Source organism: Ursus arctos, chromosome X, assembly GCF_023065955.2.
Source record: "Ursus arctos isolate Adak ecotype North America chromosome X, UrsArc2.0, whole genome shotgun sequence".
Lineage (NCBI taxonomy): Eukaryota > Metazoa > Chordata > Mammalia > Carnivora > Ursidae > Ursus > Ursus arctos.
In genome coordinates, this window is record NC_079873.1 from 64,236,876 (window position 1) to 64,258,937 (window position 22,062).

Here is a 22,062-nt window from a genome sequence, read left to right on the forward strand (position 1 = left end):
GAGAGGGAGACAAACCATAAGAAACTCTCAGTCATAGGAAACAAACAGGGTTGCTGGAGGGGAGGTGGGTGGGGAATGGGGTAACTGGGTGATGGACATTGAGGGTTCGTCATGTAATAAGCACTGGGTGTTATATGAGTGTTGAACTACTGAACTCTACCTCTGAAACTAATAGTAGACTATATATTAATTGAATTTAAATAAAAAGGTAGTAAAAAAAAGACGGTTTTACTGCCTTAAATTACTTGATTACATGAAATTCGAAATAAAAATTAACATGTTGTTATATAAATTCTATTTAGGGTTGTATCATGATAAAAATAAACCACAAAAACACCCCTAAAAATAAATTCCACCAAGTAATATCAGTAACCTAAATCAAGTAATCTGAAATGTTTTGATTTCTTCATATATTTACTACAAAATGTATTCTCTGAAGAGAATCATAAATATGCTGAGCAGGAAAGTTGACAATTCAAAATTTATGCATTAATGAAAAGATACTAGCTTTTGAAAATATTTTTTTAAATTCTCCAATATCAAATTAAACTTTAATTTGTTAATGATTAATAACTTAATTAAAATTATTAGATGTTTATAATCTCCAGATGAAAGATAACATTATTAAAGCAACTGCCACAGCTGGCAAAGAAAAACATTCTAAAGTTGCAAAGAAAGGAAAGAAAAAAAAATTCCTCAAAACTTTGGGAAAACACTGGTACCACAAAAAGTTTATTTTATTTAATGATATGTTTGGTTTTCCAGCAATATGTAGCATAAAATATCTTTTAAATAATAATATAAAAGACCCAAGATAGCAAATGTAAACGTATGGGCTTAAATATCCCAAGAAAACCAATTTACAGTATCAATATATATCAACTTCAATTTATTTTGTATATTTTTGGCAAGTAGCTTTAAATTGTCAGGGACACACAACTGAGAAAGAGGGTAGAGAGTACTTTGTTCTTTGTCAACTAGGAAAAGAAGGATCTTCTGAATACTGCTATAATAATTTGTTATAAAAATTATTTTTTAGCAGGTGAAGTCAGAAAACATCAAAGACTGCTAATAAAGAATTTTTAATGTACACTTCTGTATCTTTAATAGCGCTATCTTTAACCAATCAAGCAACTAAACACAAATAACAAACAATATATCTTTGCTTCACTCTCCAAATGTGAAAATTTGGGCTCCTTTCATAGCCATAGGATACCATGTAAGAAGTCAAGGATGATATTTTTTTCTGTACCATTTCTTGATTCTGAATTCATAAAACAGACAACATATGCATAAAACATGCAGTTCAGTCTTTGGCCAGCTTACTTACCTTGAAGCAAGTGAAGTTCATGCCACTGGGAAGAAAATTGCCAGTGAATAAGTTGAATAAATGTTCCTGTTAGGGCTTTCAATTCCTGGATCAAAAGTTACCTTTCGGTTTACTTCTCTCCTTCCTTGATGTACATTTATAATACAGTTAAGCCTCTGTGGGCAATATTACTATAACGAAAGATGCTACGGATTCACTGCTCAGTTGTTAAAACTTTTAAGCCATAAAGACATTAGAAATCTTTTCATTTCAAAACAAAATGTTGACTGAAGCTTTCCAGGCTGTTATTTAATGCACCAAGCAGCCCACATTTAAAATGTTAAAACATTTATTACCTAAAAGTGACCCAAAGAATATCTGCAATGACTAAGGAAAAAAACTCCTTAATTTTCTTTGATAAGCACCCTAGTTTTTCAAATAAAAAATAGTAATAAAATATTATATGACAAAGAAACAAAAAAGGAAAGACCCAAGAGTTACATATTAAAATCTCTGAAGCTGCATAATGGAAAGGAAACTCCTTATTTCTTTCTTCTTATTAATTTATCTCCAGTACCTGAGTTAAAGCATAAAGCAGCAAGAGTGCAAGTGATTCCAAACAACTTGGAATTTTATTGTAAACATCCCATAAAGAATGGCAACAAATTAATCCAGTTTTTTGCCTTTGAAGATAATTGCTTATAATGACTGGTAACTGCCAAACAAAACATCTTTTATAAACCAAGCCAGTTACTTTACCTTTCTTTACTGAATTTTAGTTTAATGGACACTTTGTCCATATACAACATCACATCAACTATTAACTCAATGACTTTCCATCTTAAAATTTTATGGATACTAAGAACAAACATAAGGTACAGTTTTGTTAATACTTTGTAAGGGATTACAAAAGACAAAGATGGTAAGTTACAGAACAAAGAAATAAATTACTGATTGCCATCACCACAGTATTGTTTAAAGAATTAACATTTCTAGTACTGCCTAATGTGTATCTGGTGACATATGTAAAAACACATTTCCCAACTGGGTTTCTAAATATTTTTGTATGTGATTTTAAAAGTCAATTACCAATGGTGATTATATGTATCAATAGTTTTATTTTTTAGAAAATACTTATCATGCTTTTATATGTCAAAGTCTCATATTATAGATTTAATTAAGATAGGTATAAGAATAACAAAGGGGCATACATATAAATAAACACACCTTAACTCTAAACTGCAGGGCCTTTCTACTGTACTTCTCCCATCAGTGAATCATAAATTGCCAGTCTTGTCGAAGTGTGCTAATTTAGGTGCAGTCTTCATTGCAGTAAGAGAAGTGAGGATAAAAGTAAGCAGGAATGATTGAAAAGAAAATAATCAAGGATAAGGATACATAAGAAATAAATTCTAGAAACTTGAGGGTAATTCATATTTCACAAAATACAGCACCATGGAAAAAATAACTTTATATTAGAATTTAAACAAAACTTGGTAAACTTCAAATTAAAACTTAGTAAAGAAACTTTACTAAGAGATAAAAATAAAAAAGCATGAAAATATTTTCACACTAATTTTTAAAACAAGCCTTAAAAGTGATCATACTCTATTTTCAATAAAATTTTCATAAAGCCTCATGTACCACAAAAATGTTGGGGATGGGGTTAACATTTAAAACAGTGAATTTTAAGTGTCAAATTTCCATTCCCTCCCCCAGAACTGAACTATATTCATTTTGGAACTCAAAATGTTAGTAATTGTTTAAAAGGTTCGATATCAAAGTAAACTGAAAATTATACAGGATGTCAGTTTCCTTTTTGTGGATGTGAATATTCCAACTTTAAAGATAAGTACCAGTTGGTAAATGTGCACAAATTAATTCCCGAGATATATAAGCAAGTAATCAAGGTGTTTATCACTACCACAAACATACAAATTTTGAAAATGCTCAAAAAGTTTTTATCAAAAACTAAAAAGTGGCATTCACATTTTTCTTTGCAATCACTCTGTTATTGTCTGATGACAACCTATAGGATTACAACAAAAACAACAAAATAACAAATCACTCAAATTTACTTCAAAGTATTACAAGGCTGAGTTAGATATCTGAGCACACAGTTGTGCATTATGAGATTTATGAATTTTACCCAATTTCTTAGCCTCTGGGTGAAACAAAGTGCTGTATGAAGAATTCTAGCACAAGCCTGATCTCTGGGAAGGGAAACAGACAAAAACACAAGTTAAGGAAGGATAAATTAAAAAAAAAAATAGAGGGACACATGTACATGATAAAAACCTAGTTTATCTAGAAGGTATAATGAAATGGATGATCAAGCAGTATATATACAGGCTAAGTGCTTTAAACAGAGGCAAAGAATTGGTAGACTGTGAATACAGCTGTCTTCCATACAAAATATTCTTTTTTTAATGTCCAAGACAAAGTGTGTCAAGTTGGGAAAAAATCTACACACACACACACACACACACACACACACACACAAATTTAGTCATTAGGCTGATAGGCTAGTGAATGTTTTGGAAAGCATCCTATTGCTGGAAGAGTTGCACACAGCAAGACATAGAACACACAATTCTGTTTTCATAAACAGATACATATGCTAAGATCTTAAAGCTGGGAATTAAAAGATTATTAGCATTCATGAGAAATATTATAGGTCAGTGACTATTAATATCCAGCATAGGATTAGGTTTATACATGTGTATGTTCTCACGGACCTAAATATAAGTTTATTTCTTAGCAATTCATTTAAGATTTAGACTTTTCTTCAAAATTTTCACCTCATTTCCTACTTGCTTTGCTATGCCTGAACCTGATATTATTTAGGTTTAAACGTACTCTAAAAAATTAAAGTGTACAATATTCAATGTGATACAAATTACAACACATTCACAGGAGGTGGCGTTACAAACAAGCAAAGTATAAATTGGGGGGAAAGTGTTCAGATATAAAAGTAAAAATACTATCTTCCAAACTTTTATTTTCACACGTATTAAAATAATTTGCATGCAAACAGAAAATAATCTGTTTGTTTTGTAATAAATGGTAAATATGCTCATCTAACATACCCTGGTGACTTGTAAATCCTAATAACTGAAATCAACATTATAGCAAAATGCTGTTCACTAGTATTTTCACAGTACTTCACTACATATAAAATGTGCTTAAAAATGTCTTCAGCCTTATTATTCTAATTATCTAAACCTAGAAAATCTTGATATATGGGAAATAAATGTGGCATTTTTATTTTTCAAAATAAATTATAAATAAAGCTTGAGATAGCTAAAATCACATAGACAGCAATTCTTCTACATTTGAAGGGGTCAGCTCTTCATAGAAGAATGTCAACAAAAATTTCACACTAAAATGATATACGTAATACACGTTTGGGTATATCCATGAAAATAAGTAACTATGTTACTTTGATAGGGTAAGTCAAAGTGTTATTGATTCCAGGAAAACACAGGCACAAATTTAGTCTAAATGCCCAAGAGATGAATAATGAAAATAGTATATTTTAGCAAAAATCAAATGCAGAGTTTCAAATGTGAATGTTTTTGAATCTATAGTACGGTTAAAAGTGTCAGCTGAGTTTAACCAGCATAGTTTTGGTTTAGTGAAAAACAACAACAACAACACCACTACAACAACAACAAAAAAATCAGCTTGATCTACTGTTCAGTAACAGAAGTTAGTGCCATTAACAATTCACAACAATACTTTCTTAAAGCCTGAACACCATTTCTACTGCAAGTGAAAATTGCTTAAAGTTGTTAGTACAGGAACAACCCCTACCTGACCCAAAAAAAGAGCGAAGTTATGTGTGTACTCCTTCCTTTGCACTTAAGGATTTTCAGATGCATAAAATGATTGGAAACATGAAACAAACACATTAGCTTAAGAAATATCCTGGGATTACTAGGCATACATTAAGAAGTTTTTTTTTATATCCAAAGTCTGATCTAAATGCAACAAATCTGCTGTTACAATAACAGAGATTATATTATCCCACTCACCTTAACAAATTAGTGAATTTGCAATTTCTCAAATTTGAGGACTAAAATTCATCTTGGAACTCAAGCTCATTTATGGAATCATGTGCACTCCACTGCTGTAAACAAGATCATAAGGGTTTTAAAGATTTTTTTTAATCTATAAAATAATGACTCGAATATCAGTGTGCAGTGTAATGAGGTTCTTTTCTAAAAAATTATAACAGAAGAACCCTCTGGAATGATATGAGCAAAACCTATTAAAGTTGCCTCAAAAGATCTGCTAGCCAAAACATTCCAATTCAAACTAGCTGCTTTGTTACATTTTAAAATTCAAATGAAAACCAATCACTCACAGCTGTAAATAGCAAGTGGTAGCAGAGATACATAAGCAGTAGACCCAAGTCTACTTACACAAGTATGTACTAAGAAAAGCCTAAGGTACAGCATACTACACTTAAGAAAGTTTGTTAATTACAACTATTAATTTGAGAGCCAATACAATTATTAACAACCTCTCAGCTTATAACATGAGTATTCATTCCTACCAAGCTTGTTCTATCTTTTTAGTCAGTAATGAATAACAGCATTTATTTTCCTTAACGTTTCCAGTAGTTGTAGTTAATAGAGGTAGCTGAGCTACAATTCAAAGAAGTTATTCTTTGTGGATGAGGATTTTTTCAAATGTTTAAGTTATTCTTTAAACTACACAAGTTCTATTAATGCGATAAAATATAATAGGAAAAAGAAAATGGATGCAAGAAACTTTTGCATTTGGCACCTTGTCTAGATTGATACCTCAAATATTCTTTTTTAATAAAGTTAATGCAAACATCAGGACACACCACAAAGATTTGCTACATATTTACAAGGCACCAACCCTTTCTCACCTTTAACATGAATTAAGCAAATCAATGAGAAGCATATCAAGATCCCCCCACCCCCAAAAAACTGTAGTATAAATATATACTTCAGTTCAGTACAATTCATGAAAGTTTGGCCTGGGAAGAGTAAAATAATCCAGATCGTTCTTACAATATAGAAACTGTAAACATTTAATAGCTGCCTATAGGATTGGTGTATTGTGCAAAAGTTATTATTACTGGGTACAAGAATCAAAATGGCAAAAACAAACTATATAAAACTCTGTAAGAAGGTGCTATACTTCTGTGATACAAAAGCAAAAGAGGGATATTCAATTGAGATAAAAATGTCATGCTACTCTTAAGAAGCTGAATGCTCCTTTAATGTAGTAAATCTGTAGTGTGTTTGTGATGTGTTGTGTGTGTGTGTGTCTATATGTGGGCAGAATTTTCTTTTCATTTAAGGCCTAATGAGTAAGGCTTGTTTGAACAAATGAAGTGTGGAGATCAAAAGTCTTGAAACAAATGTATACTGGCATAATGGAAAAGCACCAATGTGAAAGGAAGCAGAAGTCCCCACACAACTTGCTTTGTAGATTTCCTAGTAAATTCCCTGCAGTAGAAGGCCATTGAATTTTTTAAATTACTCTAAATTTACTAACTGTTAATAATTCCATCCCATGAGATGGCTAACCCTGGCTTTTTCTGTCATTTTACGCACTCTGCCTGATCTGGATGTACCAAGATTCAGAGGATCTTCGGTGGACACAAAATTGTCATTATCAGAATCATCATTATATAAAACAGTCCTCCTGCCTTGGTTTCTTGTTTTAATTCGAGGCAGTCTACTGAAACGTCCTGAAAACATGGTATCAAATTCATCATCTGCAATACGTGCACGTTTGGCTCTGGTGGCTCCTCTAGAAGCACCTCTTCCTCCTCTTCCTCTCCCTCTCCCTCTAGTGGCACCTGCACCTCTTCCTCGACCTCCTCGTCCCCTGCCTCCTCTTCCTCGGCCTCCTCTACTCCATCTACCCCATCTGCCCCATCTGCCCCTTCCTCCTGTGCCTCTTGTCTTCCAGTTTCTTTTTCCATTGGCATATTGCTTTCTGAGTTTTCTTTTAGGCCTGGTTTGTATGAATTTGCTATAGTCATGGTCTCCATCTACGTAATCTTGATCTGTTCTGGAAGTTGATTCAGAATCAGAATCAGAACCACAGGTACTTTCAGAACTTAAACTGGATCCTAACTCTCCACTCTCTGAGGAGGACAAATGTGATTTCTCTTTAGTTTCTTTTTTCTCTTTCTCTTCTCTTCCCATGTTTTCATCTTCTTCTGATGCACTAAGTAGTTTTCTTTTGATTCCTGTCCGAGGCTCTCTGCCATCACCATTTGTAAGGGGTCCATCAAGGGAGTGATCTAAATCAAGATGAATAATTTTTTAAAGTTAAGCTTTGACACTGAAGATGGTTATTTAAGTTTAAAAGTAAAATAAAAATTCTATCAAAAAATACTTAGCACCCAAAGATAGATGGGGTAAAATAATGGGGAATATTGGAATATAAATTTAAATCTGTTAGAAATAGAAAATACTAATACTCTGAGTTTTATCTGATTGTGTTTTTTTGGGGGGCAGGAAGGAGAGTATGGAGGGATGATGGATGGTAAGGAAGCTAGGCAGAAATTTCAAGGGCTTGAACTCTACAATGAATTATGTAAGAACATGTATCAGAATACTTTCACAGTCATTCAATGAACAAATATTTACTGATTACCTACTATATTGCTGGAAGTTTGAAATATGGCAATAATGAGACAAAGTCCTTACTCTTTGAATTTATATTTTAGTGGGGAAAGCTTGATAGACAATGAATTAGAGGAAACTGGACTGGAAGAAAAAACAGAGTAATCGGAGATAACTGCCAGTGGTGAAGGGTTTTAGAACAAGAGAATGACAGGATCTAATTTATATTTTTAAAAGAGCACTACGGTTCTTCTACATAGAACAAATTATGGAAGGGATTAGAAGCAGAGACCAGTTGGGAGACTACTGCAATACTCTAGGTAAGACATGATAAGGGATGTACCAATAGAGGTGATGAGAAGTGATTAGATTTGGAGTGTTTCTTTCTAGAGAAGCCATCAGAACCAACCTTTTATTTTTCAAGTTTGAACTGACAGGAATTGTTGATGAATTGGATGTCAAGTGGTAAGCACAGAATGAAGGTAAACTCCAAGGTTTTATGGCCTGAGAAACTAGATGAATGGTAGAGGTATTTTGCTAAGTTGGAGAACACTGAAAGAGGAATAGGTTTAGGCAGTCTGGTAGGAAAAAAAAAATCAAGATTCCAGTTTTAAATACTACTAGAGTTCCAAGTAAAGGCAATAAAAAAAAAAAGCAGGTAGATACACCTGTCTAGAGATCAGGGGAGACTCATATAGAGGTGGAGATATAATTTTGGAAAATTTCAGTAAGAGATAACGTTTAGGGTCAAGAGAACTGAGGGCACCTACTAAGCGAGCAAACAAAGAAAGAGAATGTGGCTGATGACTGAGACTTGGGATATTCCAACATCTAAAGATAAAGAACTGACAAAGATAATTGAGAAGGAACAGCTAGTGAGGTAGGAGGAAAACAGGAGAGTGGACTGAAAAGCTTGGAAGGAGCAAAGATTAGGGCTGTATGGTAACCACAGTGACAAGATTAGTTTAATAGTCTAGGTGTTATAGACTGGACTGTGTTCCCCTCTCAAAAAAAAAAAAAATATATATATATATATATATTGGTTTTCTGGAGGAAGATGGCAGTGGAGTAGGAAGATGCTAGGCTCATCTTGTCGCACAAACACAACTAGATAACAATCAAATCACCCTAAATACCCCCAGAAATCAACATGAAGACTGACAGAACAAACTCCACAACTAAACGGAGAGAAGAAGCCATATTAAATTCGGTAGGAAGTACCCAGATGTGGTTTAGGGGAGAAATGGATCATGGGTACTGCAGAGGGGAGACAGCTGTGGTCACAGAGAAGAGTGTGAGAGAGTAGAGCACACACGGGAATGCACAAGAAGAACATTTACCCAAAGCCATTGCTGGGAAAATGAGAGGGGCCGATTTTCATGAGTTCTTAAAACCAATGAGGCTTAAAGCCCAGAATTTTAAAGGTTAGCAGGCTTGGCTGGGACAAAGCCTTGAGCACACTGCTCTGCTCCTGGAGAGAGAAGGCAAGCAAACAACCTGGGGACAGAGCATGGCAACAGGGATTTGAAGAACATCTGGGACACACAGGAGGGAGATTATTCACTCTCCTTGGTGCGTTTCCCTGAGAGGAAGCTTTCATAGAGACGCCTCTCCAGAAACAAAGGAGCTGGCCAGACCCATTTCCCTTTAGTACCCCTCAGCATAAACACATAGTTACCAGTGGGAAGCAGTGTAGCCCCGACACTGGCTAATTAACTTGCTTACACCAAGCCTCACACCCCTGCACTCTAGTGGGATTGCCCTTCTCAGTCAAGCTTGCCTTAGTCCCAGCATGGTGGGCCCATCTCCCAGAAGACCAGCACAAGCCCCTACACCACACCATGTCTCTAAAGTCTGCTGCAGTTTTAAAGGTCACCAGGACTATCTGGAATAGAGGCTGGAGGGTACCATGCTGCTCCTAGAGAGACGGTAGGCAAAAAAAAACCTGGAGGCAGACAGCTTAAAAACAGCAAAATAGAAAACGCTTGGGGCACACACATGGGAGATTATTTGCTCTTCTCAGAGTGCTTCCCTGAGAGGCAGCATTCATGGAGACTCCTCTCAGGGAAAAAGAGCTGACTGGTGCCATTTTTCTCCCCTGCCCCTCAGCATAAACACACAGCCAGCTGCAGGAAGCACTGCAGCACCTATACTGGCTGCCTAACATAGTTACACCAAGTCCCACACTCCAGCTTTCTGATGAGACTGACCTTCTCAGTCAAGCTTGCCCCAATACCAGCATGGCGGGGCTCCTCCCTGAGAAGATCAGCAGAAACCCCCGCCCAAACCATGTATCCTAATAAGAGTTCTACAGGGCTTCAGTTTAAGTGGAAATACTATCAGGTCTCATTTGACAAGCAGACCAGAGCACACTAGTTAAAAATCACCACATTTTGGCCAAGGAACAAATACTGTACACTGCAAGCAAGGAGAGCTTCTGCAGGCAACTGGCCTGAAGGACAGAGCAGCCAAAACACAACAGCAGAGCATACTTAGCACACACCAGAGAGAAATCTCAGAAGTAACAGATACTGGAAACTACGAGACTGCTTCTTCATAAAACGGTTAATTTCAGAAGCAGGAAACATAACTGGCTTTCCTAATACACAGAAGAAGGCAGAGACCTAGACAAAATGCCAAGATGGAGGAATTCATCCCAAATGAAACAACAAGAAAAGATCACAGCCAGGGATCTAACTGAAGCAGATATATGTAATATGCCTGGTCCATAATTTAAAGCAACAATCATGTGGATACTCACTGAGCTTCAGAAAAGAATGGAAGACATCAAGGAGACACTTACCACAGAGATAAAAGAGTTAACAAACAGAAATGAAGAATGTTATAAATGAAATTGGAACAAGCATGATGCAATGAAGAGCAGGCTGGAAGAAGCAAAGGAATGATTAGTGATATAGAAGACAAAATAATGGAAAATAATGAAGCTGAAAAAAAAGAGAGAAGAATTATGTAATATGAGAATAAACTTAGGGGACATAGTGATTCCATCAAATGTAGAATCATTCTTATTATAGGAGTCCCAGAAGAAGAAGAGAGAAGAGGAGGCAGAAAATTTATTTCAAGAAATAATAGCAGAAAACTTCCCTACTCTGGGAAAGGAAACAGACATCCAGTCCAGGAGGAACAGAGAACTTCCATCAAAACAAAGCAGGCCAACAACAAGACATATTGTAATTAAATTGGCAAAATCTAGTGATAAATAAAAAAAATCTTAAAAAAGCAGCATGACAAAAGAGATCCTTAACTTACAAGGGAAGACCCATAAGGCTGGATGAAGATTTCTCAACAGGAACCTGGTAACCCAACAGGGAGTGGCATCATACATTCAACTTGATGAATGGGAAAAATCTGCAGCAATGAACACTATCCAGTAAGGCTGTCATTCAGAATAGAGGAGACATAAAAAGTTTCCCAGATAAACAAAAACTAAAGGAATACATGACCACGAAACCAGCCCTGCAAGAAATATTAAAGGGGAATCTTTGCAAGGAAAGGAAGGACAAAGTGACAAAGGGACAAAGACTAGAGAGGAACAGAGAAACTCTCCAGAAACATTGACAAAACAAGTAATAAAATGGCACTAAATACATATTTATCAATATTTACTCTGAATGTAAATGGACTAAACACTCCAATCAAAAGACATAGGCTGTCAGGAGGCAAACAAAAAAACAAGACAAACAAACAAACCAAAAAACCAAACAGATAAGAACCATCTATATGCTGCCTATAAGAGACTGATTTTTAGACATAAAAACACCTGCAGATTGAAAGTGAGTGGATAGGGAAACATTTATCACACAACTGCATGTCAACAGTAAGCCAGAGTAGCAATACTTATACCAGATAAACTAGACTTTAAAACAAAGACTGTAACAAGAAATGAAGAAGGGTATTATATCATAATAAAGCAGAGAATACAATAAGAAGATGTAACAACTGCAAATACTTATACACCTAACATGTAATCACCCAAATATATATAACAATGAATAACAAACATAAGGAAATTAATAATAACACAATAACAGTAGGGAACATAAACACTCCACTTCCTTCGATGGACAGATCATGTAAATAGAAAATCAACAAGGAAATAATGTCTTTGAGTGCCACACTGATTAAGATGGAGTTAACAAATATATTCAGAACATTCCATCCTAAAACAGCAGAATACACAATCTTTTCAAGTGCACATGGGACATTCTCCAGAATAGATCACATCCTACATTACAAATCAGGCCTCAACAAATACAAAAATACTGAGATCATACAATACCATGAAACTTCAAGTCACGCAAAAAAAAAAAAAAAAAAAAAAAGAATAACCACAAATACATGAAGGTTAAACAACATGCTACTAAACAATGAACGGTTCAACTAGGATATTAAACAAAACGTATAAAAACAAATGAACATGAAAACACAAAATACAAAACATTTGGGATGCAGCCAAAGTGGTCCTAAGAGAGAAATATACAGCAGTACAGGCCTACCCCAAAGCAAGAAAAATCTCAAAGAAACAACCTAATCTTATACCTAAAGGAGTGAGAAAAACAACAAATGAAGCTTAAAGCCAGAAAAAAAGAAAGAAAATAATAAAGTTTAGAGCAGAAATAAATCATATAGAAACAAAGAAAACAGTGTAATAGATCAATGAGACCAGGAGCTGAATCTTTGATAAAATTAAGAAAATTGATAAACCTCTAGGCAGACTTACCAAAAAGAAAAGAGAAAGGACCCAAATAAATAAAGTCACAAATGAGAGAGGAGAAATAACAACCAAAACCATAGAAATACAAACAACTGTTAAGAAAATATAATGAACTTTACATCAAAAACCAGGATGTACTGTATGGTGATTAACACAATATAATAAAAAATATTATAATAAAAAATAAATGAATACAGACTGAAGAGAAAAATCATTTAAACTGTGAAAAAAAAGAAAATATAATGAAAAACTATAGTTCAACAAATTGGACAACCTGAAAGAAATGAAAAAATTCCTAGAAACGTAAACTACCAAAACTGAAACAGTAAGAAATAGAAAACCTCAAGAGAACAATAACCAGAGAAGAAACAAAATCAGTAATCAAAAATCTCCCAACAAATAAAAATCCAGGACCAGATGGCTTCATAGGCAAATTCTATGAAACATTCACAGAAGAGCTAATACCTATTCTTCTCAATCTATTCCAAAAAATAGAAAAGGAAGAAAAACTTTCAAATTCATTCTATGATACCAGCATACCCGGATGCTATAACCAGATGAAGACTCGACTGTAAAAGAGAACTTTGGCCAATGCTGCTGATGAATATGGATGTAAAAATTCTCAATAAAATGTAGCAAACCAAATACAACAATAAATTAAAAGAATCATTCACCAAAATCAATGGGATTTATTCCTGGGTTGCAAGAGTGGTTTAATATTTGCAAATCAATCAACATGATACACAACATTAATAAAGGAAAAGATAAGAACTATCTGGTCATCACAAAATATGCAGAAATAGTATTTAACAAAGTACAACATCCATTCATGATAAAAATGCTCAACAAAGTAGGTTCAGAGGGAACATACCTCAACATAATAAAGGTGATATATGAAAAACCCACAGCTGATACCATCCTCAATGGGGAAAAGCTGAGAGCTTTTCTTCTAAGGTCGGGAACAAGACAGGGATGTCCACCCTCACTATGGTTATTTAACATAGTACTGGAAGTCCTAGCCCTAGCAATCAGACAACAAAAAGAAATAAAAGGCATACAAATAAGCAAGGAAGAAGTAAAACTTTCACTATTTCAACATGACATAATATTATATATAGTAAACCCAAAAGACTCCACCAAAAAACTGCTAGAACTGAACAAATTCAGTAAAATTGCAGGATACAAAAATCAATGTACAGAAATCTGTTGCATTTCTCTACACCAATAATGAAGCAGCAGAAAGAAAAATTGAGAAAATGATCCCTTGTATAATTGCACCAAATCCATGATACTTAGATTTACATAACCAAAGAGGTTCAAAGACCTGTTATCTAAAAACCATCATCACTGATGAAAGAAATTAAAGATGACACAAAGAAATGGAAAGACACTCCATGCTCATGGAACAAAAGAACAAATATTGTTAAAATGTCTTTATTACCCAAAGCAATCTACACATTTAATGTAATCTCTATCAAAATATCAACAGCATTTTTCACAAAGCTAGAATAAACAATACTAAAATTTCTACTGGACCTCAAAAGACCCTGGATAGGCAAAGCAATCTTGAAAAACAAAAGCAAAGCTGTAGTTCTGGAATTCAAGTTATATCGCAAAGCTGTAGTGATGAAAACAGTATGGTACTGGCACAAAAACAGACACATAGATCAATGGAACAGAATAGAGAACCAGAAAACAAACCCACAATTATATGGTCAATTAATCTTCAACAAGAGAAGAAAGAATATCCAATGGGTAAAAGACTCTCTTCAAAAATGGTGTTGGGCAAACTAAACAGCTACATGAAAAATAATGAAACTGGACTACTTTCTTACACCAAACACAAAAGTAAATTCAGAATGGATGAAAGACCTAAATGAAAGCAGGAAACCATTAACATCCTAGAGAAGAACAGGCAGTAACCTCTTTGACAGCAGCCATAGCAACTTCTTTCTAGATATATCTCCTGATGCAAGGAAAATAAAAGCAAAAATAAACTACTGGGACTTCATCAAAATTAAAAGCTTCTGGGGGGTGCCTGGGTGGCTCAGTTACTTAAGCATCTGCCTTCAGCTCAGGTCACGATGCCAGGGTCCTGGGATTGAGCCCCACATTGGGCTCCCTGCTCAGCTGGAAGCCTGCTTCTCCCTCTCTCTCTGCTGCTGCTCCTCGTTGTGTGCACTCTCTCTCTCTCAAGTGAATAAATAAATATCACTAAAAAATAAAAATGAAAAACTTCTGCACAGCAGAGGAAACAATCAATAAAACTAAAAGGCAACCCATGGAGTGGGATAAAACATTTGCTAATGACATATCTGATAAAGGTTTGGTATCCAAAATATATAAAGAAGTTATAAAACTCAACACCCAAAAAACCAAATAATCCAATTTAAAACTGGACAGAAGACATGAATAGATATTTTCCAAAGAAGACATACAGATGGCCAACAGACACATGAAAAGATGTTCAACATTACTCAATTATCAGGGAAATACAAACCAAAACTACAATGAGATATCACCTCACACCTGTCAGAATGGCTAAAGTTAACCAGAGAGGAAACAACACATGTTTGTAAGGATATGGAGAAAGGGGAACCCTCTTACACCATTGGTGGGAATGCAAACTGATGCAGCCACTGTGGAAAACAGTATGGAAGTTCCTCAAAAAGTTAAAAAATAGAACTACCTTATGATCCAGCAATTGCACTACTAGGTATTTACCCAAAGGATATAAAAATACTATACCCTGATGTTTATAGTAGCATTATCTACAAGAGCCAAATTATGTAAAGAGCCCAGATGTCCATCAACAGATGAATAAATAAAGATGTGGTATATGTAAACAATGGAATATTACTCATGCAATAACATAAATGGAGCTAGATGCTAAGCGAAATAAGTCAGAGAAAGACAAATACCATATGATTTCACTCATATGTGGACTTGAAGAAACCAAACAAATGAGCACAGGGAAAAAAAAGAGAAAGAGAGGCAAACCAAGAAACAGACTCTTAACTGTTCAGAACAAACTGATGGTTATCAGAGGAGAGGTTGGTGGGGGGATGGGTTAAATAGGTGATGGGGATTAAGGAGAGCACTTGCTGTGATGAGCACCAGGTGTTGTATGGAAGTGCCGAACTGCTATACTGTATACCTGAAACTAATATAACACAGTATGTTAACTAACTGGAATTTAAATAAAAACTTCAAAAAGTTACATATGCTAAAGCCTTATCCCCCAGTGTGTCTGTATTTGGAGACAGATCCTATAAGAAAGTCATAAAAATTAGGGGCGCCTGGGTGGCACAGCGGTTAAGCGTCTGCCTTCGGCTCAGGGCATGATCCCGGCGTTATGGGATCGAGCCCCACATCAGGCTCTTCTGCTATGAGCCTGCTTCTTCCTCTCCCACTCCCCCTGCTTGTGTTCCCTCTCTCACTGGCTGTCTCTATCTCTGTCGAATAAATAAATAAAATCTTAAAAAAAAAAGAAAGTCATAAAAATTAAATGAAGTCCTAAGTGTAGGCACTAAAACACTAGAATTGGTGTCCTTGAAAGAAGAGGAAGAGACAGCAGTACTCACTCTCTCTTCCTGTCTGTGGATATACAATGAAAAAGGCATGTGATGACACATCAAGAAGGCAGCCATCAGCAAGCCAGGAAGAGAGTCCTGACGAGATACCCTGGGGTCACCCTGATCTTGGACTTTGAGCCTACAGAACTGTGAGGAAATAAATGTTTGTTGAATGTATATGAAAAAGTGCTCAACATCTCAAATTATCAGGGAAATGCAAATCAAAACTTCAATGAGATATCACCTCTCACCTATCAGAATGGCTAAACTCAACAACACAAGAAACAACAGGTGCTGGCAAGGATGTGGAGTAAGAGGAACCCTCTTGCACTGTTGTTGGGAATGCAAACTGGTGCAGCCACTCTGAAAAACAGCATGGAGGTTCCTCAAAAAGTTACTAGAACTACCCTATGATCCAGCCCTTGCACTACTAGGTATTTATCCAAATAATGCCAAAATATTAATTCAAAAGGGATATATTTACCCTGACATTTACTGCAGCACTATTTACAATACCCAAATTATGAAAGGAGTCCAATTGTCCATTGATAAATGAATGGATAAAGAAGGTGTAGTATATATCTAATGGAATATTCATCAGCCATAAAATGAAATCTTGCATTTACAATGACATGGACAGAGCTAGACAGTATAATGATACACAAAATAAGCCAGTCAGAGATAACCAAATACCATATAATTTCACTCACATGTGGGATGTAAGAAACAAAACAAATGAGCAAAGGAAAAAAGACAGAGAGAGACAAAACAGGAGACATTTAACTATGGAGAACAAACTGATAGTTACCAGAGGGTGGGAGGATGGGTGAAACAGGTGAAGGGGATTAAAGAGTACACTTACCATGACGAGCACTGAGTAATGTATAGAATTCTTGAATCACTATATTGTATACCAAAAACTAATGTAATACTGTATGTTAACTATACTGGAATTAAAACAGAAAACTTCATATAAAAAAGGAAAAAAAAAAGACAAGAGGAGAGAGGAGTTTGGGAAGATGGTGGAGTAGGAGGACCCTGAGCTCACCCTGTCCCATGTTTTCAGTAGATATTCACATCCAAGTCAATAAACGGGAGAGTGATCTGAAGGCTGGAAGAACAAACTCCACAACTAAATACAGAGAAGACACTGCATCCACAAGGATAGGAAGGTCATATACGTGGAGGGAGGCTGCTGCCCGGAGGGAGGAAGCTATGTGAGTGGAGATGGCAGAGAAGGACCCTTGCACCAGGGAGCTCACATAGGGAAGACTAATCCCCGTAATGTTTGGCTTTGAAAACCACATGGGCTGAATTCCTGTATTTGTTTAACCACTGGGACTTGGAGCCTGGAGCTTTAAAAGTCAGCTGACTCAACACTGGGCAACTCTGGAGGATGAGTGATACCTGGGTAGCCGCCCTTAAAGACATAGCAGCCTGCGCCAGGAGGCAACATAAAAACGTCAGTTTACACAACCCCAGGGGCAAAAAGGAGACCTGTTTATACTGGTTTTGGAGCATGTTGGGGGACTTCTCCAAAAATGAGGGAGCTGGAAGGTGCCGTTTTTTCCTCCCTTGTCCCCTAGCATAAACAATGGGCCATGTGCAGGATGTGGGGCTGCACAGATACTTACTACCAACCCCACTAGCACTGTACCATGCCCACAAGTTCTCCTAAGGGCTTGCCCACTCCAAGTCTGCTGGCCTGGACCCTTGACTAAGGGCAAATTATGTTAACATTGCAGGGACCCACCCAGCCACCAGGTGCACAGCTGCCAAAGCACTCCATGTTCAGCTGCTGAGCCCTGCCCTGTTGCCTGGCCATGCTGAGCCACAGACATCGTGACACACCCAGCCACCCTGGTGCATGGAGCCAGCTGCTTTAGCACCTCAGGATTCCAACTTAAAACTAGTAGCCCAGCACAAATTTTGTGAACACCCCTGCAATGCTCCTAGTTCCCTGGTGGGCACACCACCTCAGAGCTGGCCTGCCTGGGTCCCACTAATACCAAAGAGAGTAGGCACAACTCAGAAAAAGCAGAGAGTCAGTTCGGATGACTGCACTGAAAGGAAAAGTGACTCAGACACAACAGCAGGGCATAAACAACACACAAAGGATACTCTCATGAAGGGCCAGGTTCTGGTGAACAGGGGACTCTGCACTGCAGGGACTCTTCTTCATAAAGTCACTACTTTCAAGAGCAAAAGACATAGGTGACTTTCCTAACACATAGAAACAGACAGAAAGAGGCAGACAAAATGAGGAGGAATAGAAACCTATCCCAAATGAAAGAACAGGACCAGGCCATGGCCAGAAATAGATATAAGTAACATGCCTGATAGAGAATTTAAAGCAATCATCATAAGGCTCCTCATTGGACTTGAGAAAAAAGTGAAAGACGTGAATGAGAACATTAACACAGACATAAGGAAGAACACAGCAGAGATAAAGGGTACAATACACGAAATGAGAAACACTCTTGATGGAATGAAGAGAACAACAGAAGGAGAGGAACAAATTAGTAACCTAGAAGACAGAGTAATGTAAAGTATTAAAGCTGAACCAAAGATAGAAAAAAGAATATGCAAAATGAGAATAGATATAAGGAACTCACTGACTCATCCCCAACAAAACCAACAAAAGCAGATCCACACCAAGACATATTGTAATCAAATTGGCAAAATACAGTGATAAAGATAAATTTATTTTTTTATTTTTATTTTTAAAATATTTTATTTATTGGAGAGAGAGACAGAGAGAGTGAGAGAGAGCAGGAGCAGGAGCAGGCAGGAGAGGGAGAAGCAGGGTCCCCACTGAGTGGGGAGCCTGATGTGAGACTCGATCCCAGTGACCTGAGCCAAAGGCAAATGCTTAACCGACTGAGCCACCCAGGTGCCCCAAGAGAAATTTTTTAAATCATCAAGACAAAAGATACTAACATGAAGGGAAAACCCATAAAACTAGCAGGAGATATTTCAACAGACACTTTCCTAGCCAGAAGGGAGTGGAATGATTATTCAAAGTATGGAATGGGAAAAATCTGCAGCCAAGAATACTCTATCTAGCAAGGCTATCATTCAGAAGAGAAGAAGAGGTAGAGCTTTCCTTTCAAGAAGTAAAGGAATTTATAACCATTAAACCAGCCCTACAAGAAATATTTAAGGGGACTCTTTGAGTAGAAGGGAGAGACCAAAAGTTACAATATAAAGATAAGAAACATAAGAGCAGTAAACATGAATATTTCTGTGAAAAAATCAGGCAAGGAACTCACAAGATAAAAGGATATAAAATATAACAACATATATTTAAAGCATGGGGAGAGGGGTAAAGAATGGGTCTAATCTTAAGGATTATCAACTTAACATATACTCCTATATACAGAAGAGGTTATATACAAATGTACTGGTAACCATATATTAAAAACCTCTAATAAATATGCAAAGAATAAAGAGAAATATATCACTAAAAAGTCAGCAAAACATGAAAGAGAGAAAGACAAGAAAGGAGCAGAGAAAATCTTCAGAAACAACCAAAAAAACAAGTAATAAAATGGCACTAAATACATATCTATCTATAATTACTTTGAATGTAAATGGACTAAATGCTAAAATCAAAACACACAGGGAGACAGAATGGATAAAAAAACCCAAGATCCATCCACAAGCTGCCTACAATGAGATTCATTTTATTTTTATTTTATTTAGTTATTTTGTATTTTATTGGACTGATGTACATTTCACCATTTCTGAGACTTACATAGGGCTAACATAGGACCAAGAATGTAGAGTGGGAAAGGGAGAGAGGCCATCCATAAATTTGACTAAACTAGAAAGGTACATAATTCTTTGGGTTGGAATTCAGGGAAAAACCTGCTCGGAGCTGAAGGGAGGTCCTTGGTTTCTATCAAAAATCTCCTAAAGGCTCTATTACTACAAGGGTCAGCTTATGGGAAAGCACCCAAATTGCACAAAACCCCATTAGGCAGAAGAAATGGGCAGGATAGAAGGACATGGGCTATGGGGGCAACTGGTCTGCAGCAAGGACAGACAGCTGGATTGGAGGCCACAACTCGGGCCCTGGACCTGGAGGTAGGAGCAGGCTGGGAAGAAGTCTAGAGGCAGAGGTTAGTGCATTCACCCAAAGCCTGGGCTTTCCAGTCGGTCTCTAGGATGCAGATGCTTTCTTCAGACAAGGGAGATTCATTTTAGACCTAAAGGTACATGCAAATTGAAATTGAAGGGATGGAGAAACATCTATCACACAAATGTATATCAAAAGAAAGCCGAAGTAGTGATACTTATAAAGGACAAACTAGATTTAAAACAAAGACTATAAGAAGAGACAAATAACACTAGACAATAAAGAATTCAACAAGAATATAAAACAATTGTAAATATTTATACACCTAAGATAGGAACACTCAAACACATACAATAACAACAAACATCAAGGAACTAATTGATAATAATACAACAATAGTAGGGGACTTTAACAGCACACTTATGTGAATGGACAGATCATCTAAACAGAAAATCAATGAGGAAACAGTCAAAATAACTAACAGGCAGCCCACGGAATGGGAGAATATATTTGCAAATGATGCTACAGATAAAAGACTGGTATCCAAGATCTACAAAGAACTTCTCAAACTCAATACACAAGAAACAAATAAACAAATCATAAAATGGGCAGAAGATATGAACAGACACTTTTCCAATGAAGACATACAAATGGCTAACAGACACATGAAAAAATGTTCAAAATCATTAGCCATCAAGGAAACTCAAATCAAAACCACACTAAGATATCACCTTATGCCAGTTAGAATGGCAAAAATTGACAAGGCAAGAAACAACAATTGCTGGAGAGGATGTGGAGAAAGGGGATCCCTCTTACATTGTTGGTGGGAATGCAAGTTGGTACAGCCACTCTGGAAAACAGTGTGGAGGTCCCTTAAAAAGTTAAAAATGGAGCTACCCTATGATCCAGCCATTGCACTACTGGGTATTTACCCCAAAGATACAGACGTAGTGAAGAGAAGGGCCATATGCACCCCAATGTTCATAGCAGCATTGTCCACAATAGCTAAATCATGGAAGGAACCGAGATGCCCCTCAACAGATGACTGGATTAAGAAGTTGTGGTCCATATATACAATGGAATATTACTCAGCTATCAGAAAGAACGAGTTCTCAACCTTTGCTGCAACATGGACTGCACTGGAGGAGATAATGCTAAGTGAAATAAGTCAAGCAGAGAAAGACAATTATCATATGATTTCTCTCATCTATGGAACATAAGAACTAGGAAGATCAGTAGGGGAAGAAAGGGATAAAGAAAGGGGGGGTAATCAGAAGGGGGAATGAAGCATGAGAGACTATGGACTATGAAAAACAAACTGAGGGCTTCAGAGGGGAGGGAGGTGGGGGAATGGGATAGACTGGTGATGGGTAGTAAGGAGGGCACGTATTGCATGGTGCACTGGGTGTTATACGCAACTAATGAATCTTCGAACTTTACATCAGAAACCAGGGATGTACTGTATGGTGACTAACATAATATAATAAAAAAACAAAAAAAATAAACACAATACAAAAAAAATCAATGAGGAAATAATGGCTTTGAATGACATACTGGAACAGATGGATTTAACACATATATTCAGAACATTCTATCCTAAAATAGCTGAATACACATTCTTTTCAGGTGCATATGGAACTGTCTCCAGAATAGATCATGCATTAGGCCACAAAAGAAGCCTCAACAAATTCAAAAAGATCAAAGCCATACCATGCATCTTTTCTAACCACAATGCTATGAAA

At 36.4% G+C, this 22,062-nt stretch overlaps 1 protein-coding gene across 4 annotated transcripts in view; it reads right to left on the minus strand.

Moving 5' to 3' along the window:
* Positions 1 to 1,919: 1,919 nt before the first annotated feature.
* BRWD3 (bromodomain and WD repeat domain containing 3) overlaps positions 1,920 to 22,062 on the minus strand; it is a 219,772-nt gene continuing 199,629 nt past the window's right edge. For all 4 annotated transcript variants that reach the window (XM_026480138.4, XM_026480137.4, XM_044377544.3 and 1 more), the window contains one exon: positions 1,920 to 7,604. In XM_026480138.4, coding sequence (XP_026335923.1) covers positions 6,850 to 7,604 — 755 coding nt within the window. In that variant the 3' untranslated portion in view covers positions 1,920 to 6,849. The remainder of the gene's footprint in view (positions 7,605 to 22,062) is intronic.